At 34.7% G+C, this 25,275-nt stretch overlaps 2 protein-coding genes across 2 annotated transcripts in view; one reads left to right on the top strand and one right to left on the bottom strand.

Annotated features, from left to right (window-relative positions):
- Positions 1-623: 623 nt before the first annotated feature.
- LOC136034941 (acyl-coenzyme A thioesterase 13-like) lies at positions 624-12,240 on the bottom strand. Its single transcript, XM_065716478.1, has 3 exons — positions 12,068-12,240; positions 5,541-5,725; positions 624-845 (listed from the first exon to the last, which is right to left on the bottom strand). The coding sequence occupies exons 1-3, from the start codon at positions 12,158-12,160 to the stop codon at positions 692-694; spliced, it is 432 nt and encodes a 143-aa protein (XP_065572550.1). The 5' UTR covers positions 12,161-12,240; the 3' UTR covers positions 624-691.
- A 3,074-nt stretch (positions 12,241-15,314) lies between these two features.
- The window catches only part of LOC136034940 (probable dimethyladenosine transferase), a 28,963-nt gene continuing 19,002 nt past the window's right edge, over positions 15,315-25,275 (top strand). Inside the window, exons 1-3 of the mRNA XM_065716477.1 lie at positions 15,315-15,512; positions 17,677-17,843; positions 24,296-24,474. Coding sequence (XP_065572549.1) covers positions 15,458-15,512; positions 17,677-17,843; positions 24,296-24,474 — 401 coding nt within the window. The 5' untranslated portion in view covers positions 15,315-15,457. The remainder of the gene's footprint in view (positions 15,513-17,676; positions 17,844-24,295; positions 24,475-25,275) is intronic.

Genomic DNA, 25,275 nt, shown 5'->3' with positions numbered 1-25,275 from the left:
TCAGGACATCTTGAAATGTCAATGAAAGAAATACTACAAGAATGGTAAACTAATAGGAATGAAGAAAGGGTTACGCTTTGATTGGGGTGGCGTGCAAAAGAAGGCAGCTGTTGTTCGAAGGCAGCTTATTGCTGTGGTGTGTTGTTTATATTATTAACAGCCAGTAGGATTTATCCTAAGTGGCATATGATACTATACATCACTTCGTGAAAGCTTCTGTTGCCAAAAGCTACAGTTTATAAGAAATGGGCTTATTATGTTTTGAAGGAGAAGTGAGATGTCAATCAGCCTTATTTGTAAATATTAAAGCCCATGCTTAACCTGGATATGATTCAAACTGCTAACGAAAGCTACAATAGATGGCCTCATTCTAATGCTGATTTACAAAAAATAGGTTGAGATTTGTTTTAGATGCTAACCAGAAATACACAACCAAATGACGCGACAATGCTACGAGCACAATGACCCAAGAGTGATAGAACAAAGAGATCTCTACCGTTTTGTTCCTTTTTTTTCAGTAAATGGCTAAATAAGATCAAGTCAGAAAAATCGGTTGTAATTTGTTCTCCAATTTTCTAGCTTTTCCAGAAGCTTTCTGTCTATTTTCAAACTTTTGCGTGATACTCTGGAAAGAAAATTTATTCAAAGTTTACTCCTGAATAAGATGACTAATAAATTAAAATGAATTGATTCATCCTAAATACTTCGTGTGGGTTCCCTGAGCAATCAAATCACCGGTAGCTTTATTTCTTATGTCAACTGTTAAGAATGCCAAAGTTTTTCCAACTTTACTTGTGCTTGCTTCTATGACAATTTCTTCTCCAATTTTGGCGGCTTTTAGGTACCTAAAAATACAGCTAAAATAAAAAGCAAGTTCAATCATGTACATTCAGGATCATAAAATGTTTCCTTGTTTTTTAATGTTCTTAAATCAATAACCAATCACAGCGAAATCACAATCAGCCCCCCCCCCCCTTTCACTCAGGTACATAATAAAGCTATGACAACACCATGCAACTTTCCTAAAAATAAGAAAGAAAGTTAAAGCATTGATTAAAGTGCTCTAGATAGTTTACAAGTTAACTAGTATCTAAAACTAGAATCTTCTCCCAGAATTTTGCAGACGCATTCTTAACATTAAAAAAATTCTGTTCACTCTCTTGAGAAGTAAAACATTTTGGTCACTGAAGAATTTTCAGGTCCTCAACCCTACTCTTTTCATAAAAATTAGGGTCGGCGTAGGGAAGGGGGACAGCTGCTCCCCCTTGAACTTCAAAATTAACCTAAAAATTAACGTGAACTTTTCGTATGTTGGAATTTTTTGGTAGATGTTCACCGGTAGATGGTTCAAAAAGCTGAAAATAAGCAGAAATTTCCAAATATCGTTTCCGATATCGATATTTACGTTTCGATATTCAATATTGACTTTTGGTCCACTATACAGACAGGAAACTGGCCCGCGGTCGACAGGTTTTGACTTTTTTAATTTTCCAAGAATTGATTCAAGTGAGAAGAAGCCGGAGAGTTTGCCAAAGCAAAGGTAATTCTTTTAATACGATCTTCAAAAAAAGACAAAAGACAACTCCTCCACTGTTCCACCTGGATTCCTCTCTATCCAAGAGGTCAAAAGTGACGAACCTGGGCCACTCAGATACTGGTTCGGCCGTTTATGACTTACGTTCAGCCACCAGACAAAAGAAACAGAAAAGTGGTCAGGGAAACATTAAAACTTGCTTTTCGGCTACAAAATTATGAAAAAATATGTTCAGTATGAAAAACTACAAAATCAATTTCAGCAAAATTTAAAAATATAAAAAGTATTCATTTCAAATTAAAAGTTGACTGATCCCCACCAAAAGTAAACCTCTTCACAAATCTTGATGTTCCACCTGTCAGTGGTTGCAGTTTGATTTCAACTTCTGTCTTTAAGAAACTATAAACTCCTTCAGAAATCTCAATCTCAAATAGAAAGTTGGTGGTAGGGGGCTCGTCATCAACGTCCATACTGAAGTCTGAAGAGTTGTTATATACAGGTTCATCTACGTCAAAATCGTCACTCCAACTGCAACTCTTTTGACGAGAAACATGCCTTTTGCTTTTAGCCTTTTCACTTCTATGACTTCCCTTTTTTTCAGGACTAAGTCTTTCTTGGAAGATGCAGCTTTTACCCCCAGCAGTAATGCGTTCTTTCACAGAGGTGTCAGTGAGCACTTCTGACTTTTTCTTATTTTTTTTTCCTGTTGATTTTTGTTGCTGAGCCTTTTGGAAATGGGTTTGCATGGACGATCTATTTTAACAAATCATCTGCTGAACTTTACTTCTCATTTAGAGACAGAACCTGCGCTGCGTCTGTTTTGGGGTTTATGTTAAAGAAGGAGTCTAAATGTCGCACAGGATTTGCGCTGAGCATAGAAACTTCCCTGGTAAGTGCTTCACTAGATGTGGTAGGCATTCTGTCTAAGACATACGTCGAAAGGAATTAATCCTTGAAGACATCTCTGTTGGCGGGGTAAACCCGACTTGCTCTGAATCCGCTGATTATACTCTCGGGAGTGAAAGCCTTTGGATATACTTTCCCAAGCAGGTCAGCAATGTTATACACTGGTATAGTCTTACATTTATGGGCATTCATAAAACTTGCGGCTTCCTGGTTGTAGTAGGCCTTAAGGGGTCTACGCGGCTTTTAGAGGATGCAGTTTGTGAGTAGTGTGGGGAAGGGCAGTTAAAAGTACAACACCATTATTTTTAGCTAGATCAAGCAATTCAATGGTGTATCAACTGATCTAGTCGTCTATTTTCAGAAGTACACTTGACTATTTTGAGGGTTTGACTTGCTTGATAGAATGCTGCAAGTAGAGCAAAAATGAGAGGCAGTCATTCAGTCAGAAGTATTTTTTGAGCAGATCATGATGGTTCCTGGTAAAGCTTCCTCAAGTCAAATTTCAGGATACTTTTTTCTGGGGGGAAATAAGTAGAGGAGGGACTGTGTTCCCAGCGCATTAACACCAGCACAAATCGTGGTCAACTGACCTCCTTCTGCTGACGTGAGCTTCCCTACTTACTTCTGGCCTCGCTGTGCAATGATCTTACCAGGCTTGTGGATGTTTTTCATACGCAATTCATCAACATTCCAAATGTCTTGTGGTCTGAACATGTGTTTGTCTAGGCCTCGCTCCAGGTTGTCAAAGAAAGCTCCTACAGTGAGACAGTTGAAAGCAGTTGCCCTTCCTAAGCTTGTGCCTTCTGGTGTTCTTACTGATAGAGTTTTAAAGCTTGCCATAAAACCATGGTACCAATATTTACCTGAAATTCCTCCACTACCTTTGTATTTCCAGTTATCCAGTACTTTTATATTCTTAGTAATGAAAGGAAAGACTGCTGTTTTCTATTCTTCTGGATCCCAGCCGCATTTCTTTCTTTTCTCCTCTGCTTTACTTTTAAGCATTGTATCTTGAATGAAATGTAACAGGAAAAAAATAGAATTTCAGTTCATCTACTGGTCTGACAGGGTTAAACAACGCCAGAATTAATCAAGTTCTGAGCTTGCCTTCAACCTTCAAACATGTTTATACAGCTTTTACAAGCATAGCCCACTTTCGGACACCTTGTTAGGGCATACTGAACCTACCCCAGGTATTGTGGCCGAACGTGGGAATTCGCCATTCTACGGGATGAAAAAATGCTAACAGCGAACCGGCGTGGATGGCAAGTCCCAGAAAATGCCAAAAGACAGGCAAATAATAAGAGAATACAACACAAGTTTATAGCTTTGTAAGATGGTGGTTTTATTAGATTGTAGTATTATCAGAAGAGTAGAACACGGAAAACGTTAAATGGCAAGTTTTAGCGAAATATAGAATGACGAGTTTCTAAATACATATATTCAAAGGACCTCGGGATGTACTTATAAGCCCCCTTCCATTGCAGAATCGGCTGCCCCCTTCCTAGACAAGATGCAGCCTACGCCCATGGTTATATTAAGTACGGAGTAGGGAGTACTGTAAGTAGGGAGCGACTCGGTTCAATGATAACTGAAACTCTAAAATTCCAAGAAAGGAAGAGTAAGAATGGAATAAAAGGGACGCCCCATACTGTAGATTTTGTTTAAATCTGCTAGAGATTTTGCAAAACATTATTTTGAATACTATAACACAATTTACCTGGCAGCAAATATCAAATGCAAATTTACAAGGCTAAAGATAAACAAAGATACTGATGTCAATTATAATTTTGGGACGAAAGGTACCTGTACAAACGCATTATTGATTTTCTCATGGATAATTATATTGTTTGAGTCAGTTTACCCATATAGTTCTCCAGTAAAGAAGAGAACAAGAGCAAGCAGGAAGAGCTGTATTGGTAACGGCCAGCCTACAGGCCTTAATTGCTGTGAACAAGCAGAAAGAGTACTCGCACTTCCCACAAGTCATCCAATTCCCTCATTTCTGAATTTCCTTGTGTTGTTGTGTTTGTTACTTGTTAATCAAGAGTGTTACAATCCTTCAACATTACAGAGCAAAAAACAACTATATAATATAAAGATTGTGTTGATAATGAAGGAAATAAAAGCCTTTTTGTTTATATAATGATGACATTGATGTTTGAAACATCAAATGAATATTTCAAAGAAACCTGCCAGAGGCCAAAAGAAGGCTTGTGGATTCCAGGCACTATTTTCCAGAAGAAGTCAAATATCACCAAAAATTCACACAGATCTATGGCTTAGAATCTATCATATCATAATTCCTGGAGGGGGAGAGCAAGAACATTAAATTTTTTTTAGCCAAAATGACTCACCTGTAGGAAAGTAGAAGAGAATTGGATAATCCGAGTTCAGTAAAATAGGATTATTGTATTCTTTTACTTTAAATGAATCATGTTCAATATTACATGAATCAAATGAAATTTTAGCTTTGTGACTTTTTCCACCTTAATCTATGCCTCAAGTTCATAAACTTTGATTAACAAGTAATACAAAGCATTTATTTGATTTAATCTTTTAAACTCTACTCCCAACATGAGCCAAAATAGGAAGGGTCGCACAGAATACATACGCTTTTTTAACCAAGAGTTTGGAAAGAACAAAATAAAGTGACTTAAATTTTCTAATGATCATTAATTTATTAAATATTCAAGCTTGAATTCAAAAATAAAAATTAACCCTTGCTATGATCTGAAGTTTGCCAAAACAACTTTAATCTGCAGATCGGAAATATACATATTACTTTTCTGCATATCCTCAAGTTTGGTATATGGCATAGCCTATATCCACAGTAGCAAAATAAAAAAAAATTATCATTATGCATTTTCTGAAAAAAATTGATCTTAAAATTACATTATTATGGGATCTTCTTGTCTGAAATGGGGAAGAAGACCCCATAGAAGGGGCCCTTACCCAAAAGAACTTTTGGCCCCAAATCCTTTCTTCCACACTCCCAAAAAACCTCCAACATCTCCTCCTTTAAGCATAAGACATGCATGCACCTCTATCTAAAGCTGTGCTTTCCCCAACAGTTTTTCAATCTTTAAGATGTACTTACGAAACACCAATGTTAACAGAGACACCAGGTGCTTGTCTTTCATGTGTAAGTAAAGCCAGTGTAGAAACCATGTCAACCAAAGATGCTGATAGCCCACCATGTAAAGTTCCTCCCTTGTTTGTATGTTGTTCTTCAACTTTCATCTCAGCAACACATTTCCCATTGCCACCAGAAATAATCAATACCTAACAAAAAAAGAAATATCCATGAAAAAAATATTTTATTTCAAAATATATATTCCAAAAAAATAAATCTTAAACAAAATTTATTTTGGCTTAATCTCTCTTGCTTGCAGAAGTTACCTCCTTTTTTCCTTCTGTATGTTTTGATAATTTGTGCCTCAAAGCAATAAAATGCCTATTGTTTACAAATATTTGCTTCCTATTATACATCTTTTGGTCAATGTTCCTATTACCTGAACAATTGCTTAGGGTCATTAAACTATTGTTAATAGATGCATTTTGACTTTTGGAATATCTTTTCTCTCTTGCAAAACTACTGCAAACTCACCATTATCGAGTTATTCTGGCCCAAATATCCTTTTTTTACACATATAGAATTGCAATCATTTCCGTTTTTGTTGATTGGATATTTGAAATCGAGAATCTGTAATAGTTTAGAAACAAATTTGGGCTGTATATTTGCACATCAGGGGGGTGGGGGTAAAGCATAGCATATATTAAATACAAAAAATAACCATTGCTGTATTTAATATATGCTATGCTTTACCCCCCCCCTAATGTGCAAATATATAATAACTCCATAATAGTGAGTTTGCGGTAATTTTGCAAGAGAGAAAAGATGTTCAAAAAGTCAAAATGCATCTATTAACAATAGTTTCATGACCCTAAACAATTGTTCAGGTAATAGGAACATTGACCCATCTTTCTAGGTCAAACATTTTAAAGATCTATCTGAGACTGTTAGCCATGAGTTGCAAGTTTTATCCTGACATCAAAGATTTTCCTCAGGATTCATGGAAATCAAAAATTTCTCAGGATTTTCAGACTTTCTGAATTTATTGTGAATTTCAACAAAAATTTTGGATTTAGGAAAAGATTACCATAGTAGTCAACCGACATATCAGTTGACAGTCTTTGTACTTGATCTGTACTTCTTATCAAGACATCTTGCAATTTTTAGAGCTCATAAAGACCACTGCAATTCTAAGTTAAAAAGCATGTTCTATCAGATTTTGAAATAGCAAGAAGAGAAATGGCAGTAAGCAGCCACTAATATACAGCAATACTTATCCTATTTGCACAATGAATATTAAACTTGAATCAAGCATACAAAGCAAAAGATACATGACCTTTCATGTTGGTATGAGTAATATTAGCATGGAAAATGCAAGCAGTACAAAGTGTTGAAACAAACTGTGGAAAGAGGTGTCAACCAGCACTGGTTAAAACTTTCTAAGAAAAACGCCATGGATTCATTTTCAGTTTTCTGACAACCCTGGTAGGGACCATCAACCTGACAACTAGAAATAGAGTTTTCAGCAATATTTTTAGACCTTTGAAGTAGAATTGTCAGGACTTCTTGATAGCTTCTTAGGATTTCAGGCAGGGTCTTGAGAACCTTAAAGAGGTTGAAAAATGGAGAGGGAATATTATCAGTTTTGCACATATCTCAATAAATCAAGATGTTAGGGGGGATACAATGTTTTAGGCAACTTTGGCAAGAAACCAAAATATATCAGAAGATAAAAAACATTAACAAAATTCAAATAATTTTATTTCTGTTTCAGAGTCTAGTAAGGCTTAATATTAGAAATCTTATATATGACTAATCAAACTCTTTTGTTGTACCATAGTAATAAAGAAGTTTGGTGATAACCTTGCATGAAAATAATCATAGAGAAAGAGACTGTAAAAACTGTAAAAGATCCACAGAACTATAGTACATGGTTGATGAATAAAGGCTCAATTTGGAATGCTGCAACAAATTGATGTTCAGAAAAAAATCTTTTGATCTAAATAAAGGCTGTACTCTCTTGTCTTGCAGAGAAAGTATTTACAAAAGAAACTAGTAGACAAAAACAAGGCAGAGAGATCATTCCCACTTGATAGCTCGTAAAGAAAAACAATTAGGATTGCTAGTTTTTACAATTCTCATTGATAGTGTTCAAGGATGGACATTTTGGCCAACATTGGGGCTATGTCATATAGAACACAAAAATGTCATATTTTATATAAACAAACACTCATAGGATTTGATAAGGAACAGGCTTCTAACTTTCTCTTTTTAAAAATTCTTTCTCCTAGGTTGCAAATGGTTTTTTTTGGCAAACAGGTTAATGCTTGATTTTCTCCTGTTTCAAAATTACAATCAATACAATTTTCGCCCTGAGCAGTAAAATACCACAATTGTTTTGAAATTTTATTACATAAATTGTGAGTTTGTAGTGTACTGTAGTTGCTGCAACCTTTTGCATGCAATTTCAAATAATTTCTTTTTTAACTTTCATCAAGGTTGGCTGGCAAAATAAGGAATTCTTGTTACTTTTAATTGGCCTACATTAAACACTGATACTCAAAATGGATGCAAAAATTTTCTAAATGAGTCTGAATTAGGTTTGCTGCATCCCTGCTATCACTAGATAGACAGTTTGCAGCTATAATAGATATTTCTCCCTGGACTGTAAAGAAACCTTAAATGAACATTTCATCCCTGACATGACAGTTGTATTTTTACACCTTTTTTTTGCAGTCAGTTGGTGAAAAACAAAGTTCTTGTTTCTTTTAAAAATATATCAAAAAGAAAATAAAACATAAGCAGGAAAAACTCAATTGATTAAATAAAATTTTGCCAGATATTGTGAGATTTGGTGTATGGTTAATTAAACACAGTGATAAAGTTATTGTGCTAACATCTCATCAGCACTCAGTTCATAATGCCAAACCAGACAAACTAAAAAAAAGGAGAAAAAGATTTGTAGAGAAATGCTTGCAGTAATTAGACATTGCTTAATCTTGGACATGTAGGTGAGGTAATTGAAAATAAAATGTATCCTTTAAAAACATGGAGAGTAGCTTTCTATTCTTGGCATGATGTACATAGCTTTATATTGTTCATGGTAAATTGTTATAAACTAATATACAAAACATCAAGGAATTTTGACTATCCATATGTATAGGAAGGCTAATCAATAATAATTTAGGAACCTTTTCATTAATGATTATACATATGACCATGTCTTAGGTGAAAAAAATAACATTTCAGCAATTTCTGTTAGCTTATAGGAGTGATATTCAAATAAAAGACTAAAAAAAAAACACAAAAGGGTGCCAATCACAAAAATAAAGGGTTGTAGGCAAGGATTATTGTCAATAATTTTTTAATGAAGATGCAAAAAAGTATATTTTTTGAATATATAGGGAGTGGGGCAGTTCTGTTTTTTTTTTCAACAGATATACCAAAATAATATATTTTTAATAATGTAAGTGTGAATTCTCTCCTCTCATTCTTCTGAATTATCTCCCCAGATCAAATACTTTGACCACTGTGAGAAAAACACATTATTTTTATCTATCCCTCTCACAAGTTGTACATGAGTCTGCATTACACTTGATGCATCCCTGTTATCATTAGGTTAAAATTTACAGCATTAATGTATACTTCTCCCTGGACTGTAATGAAATCTTACATGAACATTCCAGCTCTGAGATAACAGTTGTATTTTTGCACCTTTTTTTGCAGTTAGTTGGGAAAAAAGTTCTTGATTCTTTTAAAAACATTTCAAAAAGAAAATGAAATATATACAAGAAAAAGTGATTAGGTTATATACTAAATTTTGTCAGATATGGTTAAATATGTAGGCTAGTTAAAAAAAATGTAGTCTAAAGTAGGCTACTCATATTCTCTAGAAGAGGACACTATAAAAATCTGAAAGCTATGTTAAAATGGGTAAATTTGTAGCTGGCTAGCCTATACAATTTAGCTAGGAAGAAAGTAAAAATGTCATTTGATGCCTTTTTTAAGCTCTTTCATAATTCAATAATCTCTTCTGGGGCTAATTGCATCCTAAGCCCTTAGAGGAGCCCCAAAGATATTTTATATGAATTATGAAAGACCATAAGAAACCATCAAATGATGTTTTCACTTATATCCTAACTAAATTATATGGCCTATTACAAATTTAACATGAACTTTACCACCACCCCCTGCACCCCCTAATGTGCAAACGTATACCCTGAATTGGAATATACCATGAATTGTCAACAGCAAAGCTTTGAATTGCAAAATTCAGAGGTAATTTTTTTGACAGCATTAAAAAAACTAATTTAAATTGAAATGGTAGCAAAAATATTTATGGTTATGTTGCCTAATAAATGAGGTCTGATTTGATATAAAATGACCCTTTTTGGAATGTATTACTCTTGACCAACTTATTTATAGGCTAAACTAATATTATATTTTTGGTAAAATTCTAGTTAATTGACTTCTTGCTATCTCAGAGAGGGGTTAGGTTAGGAAAATAAAACTTTCAGGGATGAATCTGTAGACTAAAGTATCTCCAGGAAGGTATTCTAAAGCAACTACCTCTACTCCTCCCTCTAGAGGATCCTGACCTTTGATGACCTTTAAAAATATGTGTGTTATAAAAGTGAAACCTTGCAAAATAGATCTTCTGCTTAATTGAAGTATAACAAAATTGTTTTCAGCTTCTTAACTTTGCTTGATTCCATTTTATAAGGTTTCAAAGATATGCAAATACATTTCCTAAATTTTGAAAAAAAACATTGATATGGCTCAAAATTCTACTCAAATAACAGGAATTGCAAGTCTAGAACTAAAGGCAGAAAAAAGCAACTAGTAAATGAAAATTGAGGTAAAATGTTGTTTTGTCAAAATTTCAATAGGTATAGACCTGTCATGTAGGCAAATTTCAGGGCCCTCTAGAGGGAGAAGGAGTGAAGGTGGGTACTTTAAAATACCCTCCCAGGACATACTTTAGTCTGTAGATTCATCCCTGGAAGTTTCATTTTCTTAACCTAAACCCTTTCCAAGATAGCAAGAAGTCAATTTACTAGAATTTAACTGGGTATTTTAAAGTACCCACCTTCACTCCTTCTCCCTCTAGAGGGCCCTGAAATTTGCCTACATGACAAGTCTATACCTATTGAAATTTTGACAAAACAACATTTTACCTTAATTTTCAGTTATCAGTTGCTTTTTCTCTGCCTTTAGTTCTGAAAATGCAATTCCTGTTATTTGAGTAGAATTCTGAGCCATCTCAATGTTCTTTCCAAAATTTAGGAAATGTATTTGCATATTTTTAAACCTTACAAATTGCAATTGAGCAAAGTTATGGAGCAGAAAACAATTTGACAAAACAACATTTTACCTTAATTTTCAGTTATCAGTTGCTTTTTCTCTGCCTTTAGTTCTGAAAATGCAATTCCTGTTATTTGAGTAGAATTCTGAGCCATCTCAATGTTTTTTCCAAAATTTAGGAAGTGTATTTACATATTTTTAAACCTTACAAATTGCAATTGAGCAAAGTTATGGAGCAGAAAACAATTTTGTTGTACTTCATTCAAGCAGAAGATCTATTTTGCAAGGTGTCACTTTTATAACACACATATTATTGAAGGTCATCAAAGGTCAGGGCCCTCTAGAGGGAGAAGGAGTAGAGGTAGGTATTTAAAAATACCTTCCCAGCACATACTTTAGCCTGTAGACCCATCCCTGAAAGTTTCATTTTCCTAACCTAACCTATTTCTGACATAGCAAGAAGTCAATCAACTAGAATTTTACCAAATACCCTCCCAGGACATACTTTAGTCTGTAGATTCATCCCTAGAAGTTTCATTTTCCTAACCTAAACCCTTTCCAAGATAGCAAGAAGTCAATTAACTAGAATTTAACCATTGAGTGACTTCTTTCTATTTCAAAAAGGGGTTAGGTTAGGAAAATGAAACTTTTAGGGATGGGTCTACAGGCTAAAGTATATCCTGGGAAGGCATTTAAAGTACCCACCTCCACTCCTTCTCCCTCTAGAGATCTCTGAATTTTGCCTACATGACAGGTCTATACCTATTGAAATTTTGACAAAACAACATTTTACCTTAATTTTCAGTGATCAGTTGCTTTTTCTCTGCCTTTAGTTCTGAAAATGCAATTCCTGTTATTTGACTAGAATTCTGAGCCATCTCAATGTTTTTTCCAAAATTTAGGAAATGTATTTGCATATTTTTAAACCTTATAAATTGCAATTGAGCAAAGTTATGGGGCAGAAAACAATTTTGTTGTACTTCATTCAAGCAGAAGATCTATTTTGCAAGGTTTCACTTTTATAACACTCATATTTTTGAAGGTCATCAAAGGTCAGGGCCCTCCAGAGGGAGAAGGAGTAGAGGTAGGTACTACAAAATACCTTCCCAGGACATACTTTAGCCTGTAGACCCATCCCTGAAAGTTTCATTTTCCTAACCTAACCTATTTCTGACATAGCAAGAAGTCAATCAACTAGCATTTTACCTTGCAAAAATCCCGAACGGTTTTAACAAAACAATAAGTACCTCTTTCATACAGCGATCAAAGCCCTTATAATCTTCAATAATGAGTTTCCACATGGACTGTAGTAATTTTGTGGCTCCATTCCTAGCTGCCATGGTCTCATATGCCGATATTTTAAATATGCCGCTTCAACTTGACGTTCGATTAATAGCAAGTTCTTGACATTCCTATCTTGGTTAAACAGGACTGGAATCATTCCCTAATAAGTGAAATTTTTTAAAGAAAACACGCGATTTGAAAAATTGTATTAACTTTGGTGGAATCATTTCATTAAAACACAGACCTTAAGTTTTGGGCCTATTTTCACAAGTACGATAAGATGAATTAAAGTTATCCATGATCGTGAAATTAACGCCAATTTTCTTATTGAGGGATCCGACATAAGTGGCCTTTTTTGCACTGGTTTGAGCTTGAAATATTTTCTGGTTTTTTGGTGCCGATTTACAATAACAGTGCCAGATTTCACCGTGATCATTAAAAAAGAAATCGGCGTCATAATAAAAAAAAAATTAAAAAGAAATAATAAAAAAGACGTTGACGCCAACCGAAGAAAGAGAGAAAAAGCTGAAAAGGATTTGAGTCAAAATCCAAGGAGATCAGCGTCACCTTATGATTAAAACATGTTTGGAGGCCCGTTCGCCAACAGGAAGAAGAGATCGTAACAAACAAGTGAAGTTCTTCGACCAAAGCATAAAGAAGGAAGACATCCTTAATCGTTTCCTTTTCTTCGGTTGGGAAACCAAAAGAGCAAAATAATAATCGATAATTCAACGTGTAATAATAAAAAGAAGAACGTACAACATAATGATACTCATAAATTCGAGGGAAGCGTGGTACTGGTAAATAAACTCAAAATATATAGGATCAAGAATACCTTTTCAGACTTTTTAACCTGTTGATTTTCAATTAACGGTGACATTCGCTTCCCTCCGTGTTTGTGCTTTCGTGACACATGTAATTTTACTCAATGAGACCAATTAATCATGGGTTTACATTGTTCGAACCAGTGCATGTTACAATATCGAAGCAGCCTTTGTTTTTTCTGCACAGCATAACAAAGATATGTTGGGACTCAGTTCGTTTGGGTAAAGAGAAACAAATTATTAGAATTAGACTCAGTTTGGAGGTCTTAACTACGAGAATATTTGTCAATGGAAGTTGCAATATTTGTGAATACAAGTTGAATATTCTTTTTATCTCCATTGTAACAGCTAGTGCTTCACAGCAGGGGGAGGGAAGCAACCTTAGCTTTTTGAACTTCAGTAAACTTTGGAACAAATTTCAAAATTGCTCTGTATCCGAGACAAAAATGGAGCAGCTTCAACAAGGTTCAAAATTTTGATCTGAAACCAAATCCAAAATCCGGTAGTAAAAGTCCAAAATTCACTAGTACAATTCAGAAAATCTTCGATCGAAGTCTGATAGTGATATGCTTAGTTATTAAATAAAGTTACAGCCGAACAAAAATCTAAAATCGTGCGTTAAATTTAAAAATTTGAGGATTTGGTTGAATTTCATAGGAAATTTTAACTTTTTCTCTCTTCTTCTGGAAATCCAAGTGAATTATTTGGAACAGATATGGCAAAATTTGCTCACTTTACATTTTGCAGTTTCGCCAAATCTGCTTCTGACTTTTAAAATAAGTTGTTAGCTTACCAATTCACTGATTTTGCATTTTTGATACATTTTATTTTTATAATTACTTTCCAAAGTTCGAAATTGACCCATAAATTGACCTTTATTCCAAAAATTCAAGAATTACTTTCACCTCTCAGCTTCTTACAAATACTCCAAAACTTAGAATCATTCATCTGAGCTAAAATTTTTATCTGTGTTATAAAAAAATAAACAAAAAACAAAAGTAAACCAGCAATTAAAGCCTATTTTCCCTCAATTCTTAGCATGCAAAATTCAAAACAGGTTGAAACTATTGTGGCTCCTTCAATGCTATCATAGATTCAACCATTTAAATTTTTCTGTTACTACTTGATATTGTGAAGTCGTTTAACGTAGAAAGAAAAAAGTTACCGGAAAACGACTAATACAAAATTCCAGATTTTTGCAAATAGGAGGTTGAAACCTGTAGAGTAAAATTTTCTAATACGGTAAGCCCATTAATGCAATTTTCATTGAGATAACTTTTTGGGGTTATTTTCCCCTTTTCTGAAAATCACGGAAGTTTTCTCAGGCTCATAACTTTTATAAGTAACATTAAAATAAATCATATGTATATATTTGGAATCAAGATAAATAGACAATCCTTTTCATTTATCTATTATTATCTAAAATGCGTTGTAAGAGTTTTGGCTACTGTTTAGCGTTACTAGGGGTTACTGTTGATATTTTGGGGCCGTTCTATGAAGAAAGAAAAAGCTTACGGAAAAGGACAAAAACTTAAATTTCCAGATTTTTTGCTAATGAGATTTTTCGCTAATTTTTTTGCAACTGCGACCTTTATAGTGAGGTTTTTTGATAAGCTAAGCCTGATTTTGCGATTTTCATTGATATACCTTTTTGTGGGTGTTTAAATCTTGGACATTTCCTCAGGATGGTAGCTTTTGCTGGGTAGCATTAAAACTAATTATATCTATATATTTGGAATCAAAAGAAAAACTAATTCTTTGGATGTATCTATTGTTATCTGAAATTCCTTTTTTAAAGTTTCAGTTGTTTTGCCAAGTCACTCCTCATGTTGTGTGCCTCTTTAAATAAATTATCAAAGTGTGAACGAAGAAATCAAGAGGACCACTGGCAGTGAGAGAATAAGCTGTTTAAAAAATTCTGAAATATCATGAGGACCCAGGCCTCCCTTCCTCCCAATAAATATGTCACTGCTTACTTTATTGGTCAGCTCTTATTCTAATTTTCTGATTAAAACTCAATATCGATAATATTTACTAAGTTACATAGCACTTTAGCTTACTTAGCATACTGAAACCAACAAATCAATACCATAACATATGGGTAATTTTAGGTGTGCTGCCACACCAATGTTACCGGTGGCACTTTGGCATTCAGCCGAAATTTTGTCAGCGCCGACGTCTGTTATCGGCAGTGTTTTATCAATAAACCGGTGGTCTACATACTCCTCCCCTTAAGCTTCATTAAGACCTCTTGTTTATCTGTGGGTTGATATTAGATTTGATACATATGGAAATTCCACCTTTTAATTGAACAAATGGTTGGGTTCACGAGGATGGGAGGTTAATATGGGAAATTACTATCGCTCATAAAAATGCTCTTCCTCCGTAGTTTCGGCAGAATGACCCACCCACACATTGGTATTGCCGTACATCTAGGCAGTATTTTCAAGATTTGAGTGCATGCTATCAGAAGATACCTCCCTACAATTTTTGGAACTGGAACTAGAAGAAGACCCGAAGTATTGAACAATGCCAAAAGTAGTTGAAAAAAGACATCGCGTTCATAATGAAGCAAAAGCTATTGGTTTGTATTCTGAACTGGGCTCTCACGAATCTTGGCCTTATTGAGAACTAAAAATAGCCTATTAAGAAAACAATTCTCACTTCACATAATGCAGAAAAACACATTTTGAGGACACTTCTGATATACTTTTACCCATCCCCCATAAGGTGCAAACATATACTGCTTCTAATAATTCCCTGTAGCACCAAGCTGCCTGAGGTCCACACAGCTTCACAAGCTTGTCCCATCCCAGTCTATTCAAAGCTGCCCTCTTTACACCCTCCCTCAAAGTCTGTATTTCTCTTAAATCCTTTCTTATGACATGTTGCCACTGCAACTAGGGATGACCTGCTTTTTGTTTGGCCCTAGATGGTTGGCCAACAGGGGCAATCTTTACAAATATATAGCCCTAATGCACCACTTTTGTTTCAACCCATGTACCCACAAATTGAAACAATGCTGACAAAGTCAAGAGACAGAAAAACCAAGGGGTACTATATAGGCTGGTTTAGCCTATATGTGTGCACTTTGGAGATGTCAGTAAAGTATAATGGAGATACCTTCAGAATATGTTCACTACATTTTTTTTACACAGTCTAGTGCTTATCATGAAATAGACTATTATTTTTTTTCCTCAATCTGTTTCCTTCTAAAAAAAAATCAATTATAGGCTGATTTCAAGTTCTAGATAAGGGGTTTGTGGTAAAATCAAGAGACAAAAAAAAACCCAGGGACAATATATAGGCTAGGCTAGTTTATGCTATATATGTCCACTCTGGAGGTATGGGTAAAATATGATGGAGCACCTTCAAAATATGTTTATTTCAATTTTTCTATGTAGCCTAGTATCTATCTTGAACTAGCCTATGCTGGTAATTGTTTTTTCAATTTGTTTTCTTCTCAAAAGAACCAATTATAGACTAATTCCAAGTTCTAGATAAGAGGCTTGTGGTAAATATTTGTGGTTAATCACTTCAGAAGAGAACAAGCTAAACAAATAAATTTACTAGGCTAGGCTACCATTTGAGTACTATTTTTTGCTATTTCCAAATATCATGGTTGCTTTTCTGTCCAATCACCCTACCCCAATATAATTCACCCAATTAGTTATATAGTGCATAAATTTCTTGTATAATATATGTTTTTAGAACTTTATCCTTTTGTGCTCTTTAGAAATATACTAATCACTTCCTCTGAAATTTTATTTTGAGCTCTTAAAGGGCCCCTTAAAGTGACACCTTGCTCCTTATTAATTGTCAATAGGAAATAGTTACAAAATATTCTGAATTTTTTTAAAAATAACCATAAATACATATTAATATCAATAATAAAAGTGTGCTTCTTCACATAACTCCCCTACCCCATAATGGAGAAATATATGATCCACTATAAATATTCAAACTATTTTTCAGGATAACTTGACTCTTTTCTTTTTACCATTTGATTAGCATTTGGTACGAAATAATACAAAAGAAGAAAGTTATGCTATTAACAGAATTTGAATGTATAGAGTAGGCTATACTATGTATTTATCCATCAGAGGCAGCAATAAACTTCTAGCAGAGCAGCACTATTTGTAAATATTTATTAATTTTTTTAGGTTGTTTTCAGGATTTTTTTTAAAACAATTTTCTACTAAGAACTCTACATGAATGCTCCTGTTTGCTCACATCAAACATCAAACCAGTCTACTTTATTCATCCTTTTTGACAAATAAGCTACAATTAAACCACCATCTTGTCTTGGAACTTTTAAGTCAGATCAGATTTTGATAGATCAGAACTTTGTTCAGTTTTCCTCTACTTGGTAAAATATCTTCTTTGCTTCTTCCCTTGGATCTGCAATTAATAACTTGTCAGAAAATTCATTGTATCATAAGAATACATGTATATGTATATGCTACTCAATTATTAGAGCTGAACCATTGGACCATCTTTGATTTTTGGTATAGACCTAGCAATTTGTCAAATACTTATTTTGTTTTAGAGTATTTATTCCTTACTTGATTGTTGGAGCTAAACTATCCTTGGTCTTTGTAGTTACCTTATAAATAATGAAAATGTTTGTTGTATTTTTAAGTTGGCTATTTTTTTGCATTTACTCTGTCTTTCTTTTGTTTGTGCTTCAAATTATAACTCACCGTTTTTTAGCACATTTCTAAGGTTTCAAGATTGCTTGTTTTCAGCTCCAGGCCTTAAATTTAACACAGATCTTGGGCAGCATATCTTGAAGAATCCTCTAGTTGTACAAACAATGGTGGAAAAGGCTGCAATTAGGCCAACTGATACTGTGCTTGAAATTGGTCCAGGTACTGGTAATATGACAGTTAAAATCCTGGAAAAAGCAAAAAAGGTAATTATTGTTCTATTCTCTGTTTTATAAACAAGAATATCTATGAAAAGAAATTTATAATAAGAAAAACTTTAATAGCAACACTTACTCTTAGGGTCCACCTCCTCTTCTTGTATATTTATAGTCTTTAGAATTGACTGAAATCCAAAGTTAGTAGAAGACTGTAGGTGTCAACAATATATTCAATCAGCTGCACAGAGGTTTCAAGTTCCCATTCTAAGATTCTGCTAGTTTTTTCTCAGGTTGGATAGACAATAATCATGGATTGTAATTCATTTATTTTTATTTTTGGCATTCAATAGACAATTCCAACTCTCAAATTGCATTTGGAAGCTCTTGTTGAAACCTATTCAATTTATTATTTGCATAGGCTACTGTGCTTCAGAGCTGAATTCCTCCTTTTACAGATAGGAAAGTTTTAGTATGTTTATCTTTCAGTATAGGCTAGCAATATTTGTGGCTTGTTTCAAAGGCTTCTTGGGGGTTTGTAATATTATTTTGATTTTTCTTTTCAAAGAAATTCATTTTGATGCTCAAATTGCATTCAGTAGAGCATAATGATCATGCTTAATAAGCTATTGGAATCAGCAATCTTAAAAATATGTAAAAAAATATATATCTAAAGATAGCAAGCTGTCTTAAAAAATAATGGCATTGTAAGCAATTTTCATGTATAATTTCTTTGTTGACAGCAAACATCTTTGTAAATAGCTGTATCAAACTGTTTGTGGTAATGAACTGTAAGTAAGGAGCAACTTGGCAAAATAATAACCAAAGCTTTAAAAAATTGAATTTTGAGAACATTAGATGCTATACATCAAAAGAAATGGCTTTTTATGCTGATTCCAAACACATCAAATTTATTAGTTTTAATGTTACCTGTCAGAAGCTAAGAGTGAGATAAAATTGGGAATTTTGTAGTTTTGTCAGAAGAAAGATCATGGATAGATTTATATTTGTTTGTTTTTCCCAGGAATGATCATATTGAACCAGTGGCAGCCAGATAGCTGTCCTCCCATGCCCATTTTTTCCCAGAAGACATCAGTCAGATTCTCATCAAACAGATTCTATATCTGTTCATATAGAATCTGTTTCTCAAATCATGTGCCCTACTTACAATTCAATATTTTGATTTGTAAGTATTTTTTCGTTTTATTGTATAAAAGCGGTGAGCCAGGTGCCTGCCTTAACTCTTAAGAAGCATTTCCCCTGACTCGAGGTTTCTGATTTAATGACAGCTTAAGAAGTTGTTGTAGAGAAGTATTTTCTGTTGGATTTTGTAGATTTTGGAAGAGATTTTTGGTAGTAGCCTAGCACATACCCTGGACTTGTTTGGTTTCATTTCTTGATCAGTTGAATTTATTACGTCCCGCAAGACTAAGCAAAAACATATAAGCCCAGTTAAGCGTCATGATTGGTGTGCTGCCTGTTCTAAAGAGTTGGATGAGGGGTCCTCTGCTGTAATGTGTGACATTTGTGAGAATCGCATTTGTGGTGATTGTCTTGACCTGTACCCTGGCAAATGTAAATTATTAAGCAAGATGATGCAATCACTTACTTGCTCATGGTCATGTCCAGCATGTAAAGTCACCCCCCCACCCCTTTAATGAGCAGATTATGATGGCAAAGCTGGCTTCTGTTATGGATAATTCCTTGAAATCTTTGAGGGTGGATCTCAAGATGGAGTTTGCCACTGCTAGTCAGTTGACCCAAACACTTTTCCAACTAAGAACTCACATTAAATGTGATGTTTCTGCTAAAGTTAGTGATATTGCCAATAGGATATCACACATTAAAAATTCACTACAATCAATGTGCTCTGTTTCAACTGTTCAGGACCTAGTGGCTTCTACAGTTTCTTCTCAGTTGTCTCAACTTCCTGTAGTCCAATTAACTGAAACTGATGTTTGTCAGATAGCACGTTCAGAATGTCAGCGTTTTGAAACTCACTTGAGTATGGTTGCTTATGGAACCCTGCCCAGACTGATGATGCAGTTTTCCTGTATGATTCTCTAATTGAAAATATTAATCGAACTATCTTATAATCCTACATTGAGTTAATTAAGTTTTGAAAAATGCCAGTCCCGAAAAAACAAGCGGCTGAAGCCAGATATGTTCTTGGAACTTGGACACCAACTGAGAGGTAAATCGCCAAAAAGACTCGCATTTCATTCCAGAATTCACTCACATTTCACTTGCATTTTTTCCAGCCGATTTCATGTTGACTGAAATAACTTTCAACTGCATTAAATATGGCCTCACCAGTACATCTTCTTGTTCATAATTTGAATGTTTTTTTGCAAATGAATATGTATTTTATACTGAGTCTAATACAAACAATAACAAAAACGAGCTTAGAAAAAAAACTGGCCCCAAAAGCAAGCTTATGGAGGGATCCATTAAACATTTATAAAACTAAAAATTGACAACACACACAGACCTGACTCAATAGTTGAAATAACATTATTTTAAGTATTAACTGAGAAGTTTCATTCCTCCATTCGACGAAGTATTTCCACATAGAATGGACAATGTTTTCTGACAGTCATCATCAACTATGAATGAGCATCCATAAATCTGAATTTCATTGCAATATATCCTTTTTTTGCAGACAGCAAATTGATGTTTTGAGTTCATTTAATATAGGTTGACTTAGTACTTACGTTACTTACAACAACAGTATTGTTCGTTGATCCACACTCGTCTGATTGCATCATAAATTAGATTAGTTTGAACTGGTCCTTGTTGATGCTGTCAACTGACTCTGCTCAATGTGTCCAGTAGTAGCAGAGGTCTTAAATGTTCCAATTTTAAACCGCTATTTATTTGAACACACAAATGATCACTCACTACCAGGCTTGTATTTACAACAAAAACTAAAGAATAATGCAAGAGTAGCAAAGTAACTAATAATTTTAATAATTTGGCAAGTTGTATTGCAAGTGACTCGCTCCACAATGAACAAGTCATTCAAGGAGAATGAAGACTATTGTGTTGATTGAAACAAAGGAAGCGAAAGATTGCATGCCACACTAAAAATTCAGTCATTTTGCGATAGTTATGTGTCTGCCTACGGTAATTTAGTGTGGAAAAGACAAAGAGCAGTTGCCTGACTGCCTTACAAGTGAATGTGTAGCATGGGAGCAACCAGCAGTTTGTGCCATATTTTGCGTGGGCGACAGGGCAGACGGTTCCCTGAAACTTGTATAATAAAAAATCATACCTTTTTCGTGTTTTTCATCCTGATATTTCCATTTCTTCCCTGCGCTGTTAATATCATTGACGCACTTACCCTGATCAACAACACGTCAACTATACTACGTAAGTTTTCAGTGCCAATGACCAAGATATTGATTTCGCCGCTACTGATGTTTTCTCGCCTACCCCTGTTCTCATAGGCTTTTACGTACCCCTGGGAGTACGCGTACCACAAATTGGGAGCCACTGCTCTAATAAATCTAAGTCCTGGAAACAACAGTTGGTTAATTGCTTTAAACAAAACAGGTTAAAAAATGAGATTGGCTTGTAGCTCCTTTTTTCCCGCCTTAAATAATTACGATTTTGATTAATAATACTTCAAACTGACTCTCTAATAAAGTGATTAATAAAGAAAACTTGCTTTAACTAAAATAGGAAACAATAGTTTGTCAGGGGTTTTATGCAAGACAGGTTAAAAAAAATTGGCTTGCAGTTCCTTTTATTACCCTCCATAAATAGTGGCACGATTTTAGCCTTCTTAAAGTCATCACGAAAATACTCTTCTTTTGAAAAAAATATATATACATAAACAATCATATAAAACAGTACTGAACAAGCTGGTTATTAGAAGTTTTTGATGGAGAATCATTTGCAATATATGACCTGATGGTCGTCCACATTTCCACTGGATTGTTTTGCTGATTCTTGTACTGGTTAAAATAAGTGTTCTAGGCGTTTACCCCCTAGAAAATACCCCACGGTGAAAAAATATCCCTCCCCCCGCAGAAAATACCCCCAGAAAAAAACTCTGGAAATCCTCACCCCCTCCTCCTGGAAAAGCCCCCGCCCGTGGAAAATTGGGTTTTCCATATTTGAAAATTTTATTGTAAATTTGTTTTTTTTTTTACTTTCGTTGAGAAGTGCTAAGCAAAGTGAAAAACAGGAATTTGCACACCATAAGTATCTTAAAAACTTATGCCTAAAAATAGGTATTGGAAAATCCATTTTTGTTGAAAACCTCTATATGAACTTCTACAATTTTTAGCAGTAGCAGGTACCAAATTAAAAAAAAAAGAATAAGAAAAAAAAAACGTTGGCGAAAAATCATCAAAATGACACCAAAAAGAATAAGAAGGTTTAGCTTTCTGTTGAAAGCATAGTTGGCTTTACGAATTATATTTTGGTCTTTAGATGGCGTGGGGCTCGTCAACCCTACTCATTTTAATTGTTGCTCGTTTTCAGTTTGTGATAGACGATTGGTAATTATACTTTACTATAAACAATTGGATCAATCATAACCTGAATTAACTTGGTCACTACTAGGGCACTGCTCTCCCCCCTCAGCACCAATAATAAAGGTATAGACTGAAAATATCCATGGGAACTAAGACGAATTAGACAACAAGTCCCAACAATCGTTTAGTTTGCATCCGAAGGCTCATTAAAGCTTAGAAAATTAGGCCACTGAAGTGCACTCCTTTGGGTATCTTAGCCCCCTCTATATACACAGTCTCTATCTACCACGTTTCTTCAATGATTAAAAAAGCTTATTATTCTTATTAAACGGCCATTGTTTTTTCAGGAGTCGTTCTTAAAAAATTGGGCCAAAAAGTCAAAACTTTAGCGTAGAGAGCAAGGTCTTGAGGAGAGGAAACCTTTTTCATATACGTAATAATTTCTGCCAGTTTTAAGTTTTGATGTTGCTCCTTACTTTCAGTTGAAAAAAACTTTTTTTAAAATTTAATTTCTGATCGTTTTTAAATAATAGGCCTACCGGGAAATCTGGCTCCCTTTCCATGAAAAATTCCTCCCCCCCACGGAATAATTCCCTCCGTGGAAAGTTGATAACTTCGAAGACCACACTGCCTTTCCATGACGAAAGTAAAACAGTTCAAAATAGGGATGAAACCTTTTTATTGACAGTGAATAGATATAAAATTATTTAACTGGATATTTCGAACACATATACATTGTTCATCATCAGCAGTAAAACTAAAAAAGTTTTACTGTTTTTTTTTAGTTTTACTGCTTATGCTGAACACTGTATATGTGTTCGAAATATCCAATTAAATAATTTTATATCATCCCTATTTTGAACTGTTTTACTTTCGCCGTGGAAAGTTCCTTTGGCATAGAAATATCCCGCCCCCAGGGAAATTCCCCCAACACTAGTCCATTCTAGCTGAAATTTCCACCCAGAAAATTTCTTGCGGATGATCTTGGGTGAAAATTTTTTCTTAGCGTACTTTAATTTGAAAGAGACTAATTGCTGATGTTTTTAAAATCATGCCGGTAATCCCCTCCTGGTGGAAAAGTTTCCCAGCAAAGAGCCAGAAAAAGATATTTTCCACCGAAGGTGTCTCTTTTTTTTTGGGGGGGGGGGTACAAAAGAAACTTAAAAAAACGTATCAAAAATATGAAATTGATATCTACTCCCTTATGATTTCTGGGAATATGTCTGGTCTCCGCTGTTTATGAAAGTAAAGAATAACATTAGACTCCAAAATGAGCAGAACTTATTCCGTATAGGAGGGGATCTGTCCCTTTTTCATCCACACCTCCAGCTCAAGGTTACAGAAACCTCAGAGTATGCTCATTAGATCAGAAATTGGGGGTTCTGGTCCCTTCTTTAAAGTCCAGAAGGATTGCAGACCAACCAGCCGCATGGGGGTGGGATTTTCTGGTGGGTTATTTTCCCCAGGAGGGTATTATCGTTAGGCAATATTTTCCGTGGGGGGGGGTAATTTCTTGGGGGCTTTATTTTCTGCGGGGGTAAACGCCGGCCTCAAAAATAAGACTCCCTTTTAGCTCTGCCTGAAATCTTGCTGCAAATTTGATTGATGGTATATTGTAAATTGACAAGGATTTGAATCAGCCAAGATTCGGCAATTTTAGTATAGTGAATCCACAAAATGTCAAAACAAAATCAATGAAGACAGGAAAGAAGGTACTGAAAAACGTGGAATAATTTAGAGATATTTGAGAACAAAACCATTGTAACTACTTGAGTGATATTCTGTTTTGAAATAATTTTGAACAAAAATAACTTTAAAAAAATAAAATAAAAAGACTGCTTAAAAAAATAAAAAAATTTCTAAAGGTATTCTTGCATGAAAGAGAAAAACCTTTTGCGACTTTTGGGTGACAATTTATATCCCTTGTTATACTGAGTTATTAAAGATGCATATGTACAGTATGCGCATATTCTGCTATATACGGTATTTTGAATGCTACTAAATTTGGTCTTCTAATAGGTAATAGCCTGTGAAGTAGATCCTCGAATGGTTGCAGAATTACAGAAGAGAGTTCAAGGCACCCCAATGCAGTCAAAACTAGAAATTAAAATTGGAGATGCACTTAAGACAGATCTACCATATTTTGATCTATGTGTAGCAAATTTACCATATCAAATATCATCACCAATTGTGTTCAGGTAAGCTCGAAGTTCATACCTTGCATAACAGTAGGCGTGTGAAATTTTCCAATTCTCATGAGAATCATGTAAACACATATCCGCATGCAGAAGGGAGAAATTAGGGACTCCCCTTGTACAGTCGGTCTAAGGACTTCTCCTTTCTTTCCTAGGAAAAAAAATCTATAAAATGCGCCACGTTGTCGGGTAACAGTCATCTAATAAGAGTAAAAATGGGCTTTTTAAATGTTCGGGACCTCCTCCTGGAAAATTTAAACCACTCCCCTAAAATAAAAGCTGTCGATAATTGCACAATTACTTACCCTTGGTTTCCAATATTGCGTTTTCAGGCAAAAACGGTGGTTTTTGCGTGATCCATCGAATTCCATCCTTTTTTGCTGCAGGGTTATACGTCATTAGGCTCAGCGACTATGTTGAAATATTTCGACTAATCTTTAGTTCCCATTGATACGATTTTATTTTAACGCAAAACGACTCATGGATAGCGGACAAAGAAAAATCGCTAAAATGTTCATATAGAAACTGTTCACTATAACAGTTAAAGCGCAAAAATCTATCCAAGAAAATATTCAAAGGGCTAACCTGTATTAACCCAGACTAGGTATACCTTATGAAAAATTTAAATCTTATCTTCTACGCTCATTTCCATAGAAAAAATCTACCAGGTCTCGAGTATTAAAATATTGTATTGAAAGGACACGACCCTCATGTTGATTGTCAAATAGACAACCTCTGAAAAATATGATTAGTTTCTCAGTTGCTTAATAATTTGTGGATCTACAAAGCTTTCAATTCAGAGCA

The sequence above is a fragment of the Artemia franciscana genome, chromosome 13 (assembly GCF_032884065.1).
Source record: "Artemia franciscana chromosome 13, ASM3288406v1, whole genome shotgun sequence".
NCBI classification, from domain to species: domain Eukaryota; kingdom Metazoa; phylum Arthropoda; class Branchiopoda; order Anostraca; family Artemiidae; genus Artemia; species Artemia franciscana.
The sequence above is the reverse complement of the archived record's forward strand: the minus strand, read 5'-3'. Positions and strand labels throughout refer to the sequence as shown.

What these genes read in the sequence shown, in the direction of transcription:
- LOC136034941 (XM_065716478.1), bottom strand. Translation starts at nt 12,160, where the DNA reads ATGGCAGCTAGGAATGGAGCCACAAAATTACTACAGTCCATGTGGAAA. An exon ending in TTGATCGCTGTATGAAAGAG is followed by an intron (nt 5,726 to 12,067) that starts GTACTTATTGTT and finishes TTTTTTTGTTAG; the next exon opens with GTATTGATTATTTCTGGTGG. An exon ending in TCTGTTAACATTGGTGTTTC is followed by an intron (nt 846 to 5,540) that starts GTAAGTACATCT and finishes CTGTATTTTTAG; the next exon opens with GTACCTAAAAGCCGCCAAAA.